Below are 2,500 nucleotides of genomic sequence, written 5' to 3'. Positions count from 1 at the left end.
AGAATTCAAGATGGTGACAAAGAAAACAGTGTAGCACAATGAAAATTTAGGATGTCTTAATTAAGTGTGATTTTGTGGCTGTGTTAGACCGCTTTGAAAACAAAGTCATGTAAAAAGGTGAGGATTTTTAATACTGCGCTAAAACTTGCCAGGTTTATTCGCATATTGCTAAGGGAAAATGTCTTAAATTCCCAGCAATAAGGGCTGAACATTTTGGAGTTTTCGGTGGCTGCCTGAAGTTACATGTACAAGGCATTACAAAAAAATTTCACCTCTATATGTCAAGGACAAATTGACAAACAATGTCAAGAATTCAAAGGTAAATTAACAGTGTAAGTCTAAGTCAGTTCCAATTTATTTTTTTACCTAGTTATCAAGGGAAAGTCAGAAATGTGCAATTCTTGATTTTTTTAGCCTGCGCTGTGAAATCAGAAATCACACTTTGGGTGTGAAAATTGACACCTGATATCAGTTTTCTGAAAGCTCAGGTCTCACTTGATAGACTTGTGTAATGTTTATTTTGGGAAATTCTTTAATTATTATTCAAGAAATAATTTTTTAAAAAGAAAAGGTTTGTAGCAGATCTAATACCTTAATGTATGTACATGTAGACTTCTATTATTAGAGAGCCTTCTCCACTGAAAATTAATTCAAAGCATGTTTGTTCTCAAACCACTGGCAACATTAATCATTGAAGAAAATGCTCTTGTTTGGTACTCTTCAAAAGATAACAAACCTACCTGGTCAAAAAATTTGGGCCAGCTCTGATTTTCCTGTTGATTTGTCCTCACTGCCCATGTGCATTCACACTTCATTTTATTCTCCGATCTCAGTTGTCGCACTTTTGCAAGCAAGGAACGAAAGAATGTTTTCCTTTTAAAATACATACCAGTACTTACAGCTGTAGTAGCCTGAGTATTATGAGTTTACTCTTTCTTAACAGTACCATTGACGTTTGTATCATATTACTAGTTAGTAGTAAGATATTTTTTCTATGGACTGAAAAAAAATCAAGAAAATTCATGAAGGAAATAATCGATATTACTTTTTTGAAAGAAGATATACTGTGTAGCAACCAGATTTTATAGTGGTTGGGAGGTCAAACTGCAAACAGGTGAAAGTGATTTTGTCATTATTTTCGTCTTTGTATTGAATGTAGAGCATTTTTTTGCTTTAAGTTATTTAGCTTGATTCTTGTTTCTCTGTCCTGTAGTCTGCAGCATCCTGCTACATTGAGTTGATTGTAAAGGAGAGTGACAACAATGTGAAGCTGATTGTATTAGACAGGCTGATAGCCCTGAAAGACAATCCATCTCATGAGAAGGTTCTCAGAGTAAGTTCACTACACTAGCTATAGTTCTCACTACATCTGCTCCCACCTTAGATACATGTATGACGTTTATGACGTTTATTTTGAAATAAGTGTTCTGACATAATCTCTTTATTTCTAAGCTTTTAGGTTATGACAATTTAAAACCTCGGGGAAAACCTCATAGTGATTAGGGTTAAGCACTGAACATAGTGTAGTGATTAGGGTAATATATGTATTTAATTATGTAAATTGACAACGTACCTTGCAGTCAAATCCACTGTGGTATAGTGGTATAGGCAATGGATTTCGGTTTCAAGGACCACGAGTTTGAATCCCACTTAGGCCACATTCAATCTCCTTTTTTTTTTCTAAAAATAATTGAAGGGACTTAGATGTAGAAAAAGATTAAAAGAGTAGAAATATGAAGAGACTTTAGAAATTTCGTGTAAGTGTAGCTAAGAGGGGAAGGTGGTGCTGGAGGATGGAATCTAATGCTGACCGGTCAATGAAGTGTTTCCAGAATTTATAAGACCACCTTGCGTGCTTGCTGAACCAGAATTAAACAAAGACCGCCTTGTTTGCGTCATGAAATGTTTACCGGGACCACCTTGTTGCATACCTAGTTTCTTCAAATCAAGAAGATTTTGCATTATTATTATCCTTACAACAGAAAAAATGATACTTCTCTACGCAGGGGAAGTTTAGGGTGCCTCCTCGGGTTGGAGGCCTGAACCCTGCAGGGGCAGCAACAATTAGCTGTGTATGCATCATTAGTGTACTAATTGTATAACCTGGCTGGTATACCACAGTACTCTATGTGTATTCTGCAGTGGAGTTTGTGACAGAGTTTGTGTTCTGTTTATAATGCATTCGAAAATGCTGAGGTGACATCCCTATGAGCCAGCAGTGGCATGTCTGTTCATACAACTGTAATTAAGTTCATTTTTAACTTGTGTTTAATTTTTTGACTGTAGCTAATGAAAAAAATATATTTAGTCTGGAGGCCTCTCTTAAACAGGTTCCTTGTTTTCATGGTCAATTATAACACGAGTATTTGCTTTAGGTCAGAATTGAATTCAAGTGTAAATGTTTTTAACTTAGGCTGGTTCCCAATTTCTTTACGGTGGCTCAACTGGATTTTTTAGGGAGTGTACATGTATCTCCCAAGTTTGAGTATTACTGCATCGG

At 35.8% G+C, this 2,500-nt stretch overlaps 1 protein-coding gene across 3 annotated transcripts in view; it reads left to right on the top strand.

Moving 5' to 3' along the window:
• Positions 1-2,500, top strand: part of LOC140933026 (coatomer subunit beta-like) — a 56,545-nt gene that overhangs the window by 23,994 nt on the left and 30,051 nt on the right. For all 3 annotated transcript variants that reach the window (XM_073382533.1, XM_073382532.1, XM_073382531.1), the window contains exon 8: positions 1,214-1,333. In XM_073382533.1, coding sequence (XP_073238634.1) covers positions 1,214-1,333 — 120 coding nt within the window. The remainder of the gene's footprint in view (positions 1-1,213; positions 1,334-2,500) is intronic.

Source organism: Porites lutea, chromosome 4 (genome assembly GCF_958299795.1).
Source record: "Porites lutea chromosome 4, jaPorLute2.1, whole genome shotgun sequence".
NCBI classification, from domain to species: domain Eukaryota; kingdom Metazoa; phylum Cnidaria; class Anthozoa; order Scleractinia; family Poritidae; genus Porites; species Porites lutea.
Note: the sequence above shows the minus strand (reverse complement) of the source record. Positions and strands in the feature narration are given on the sequence as shown.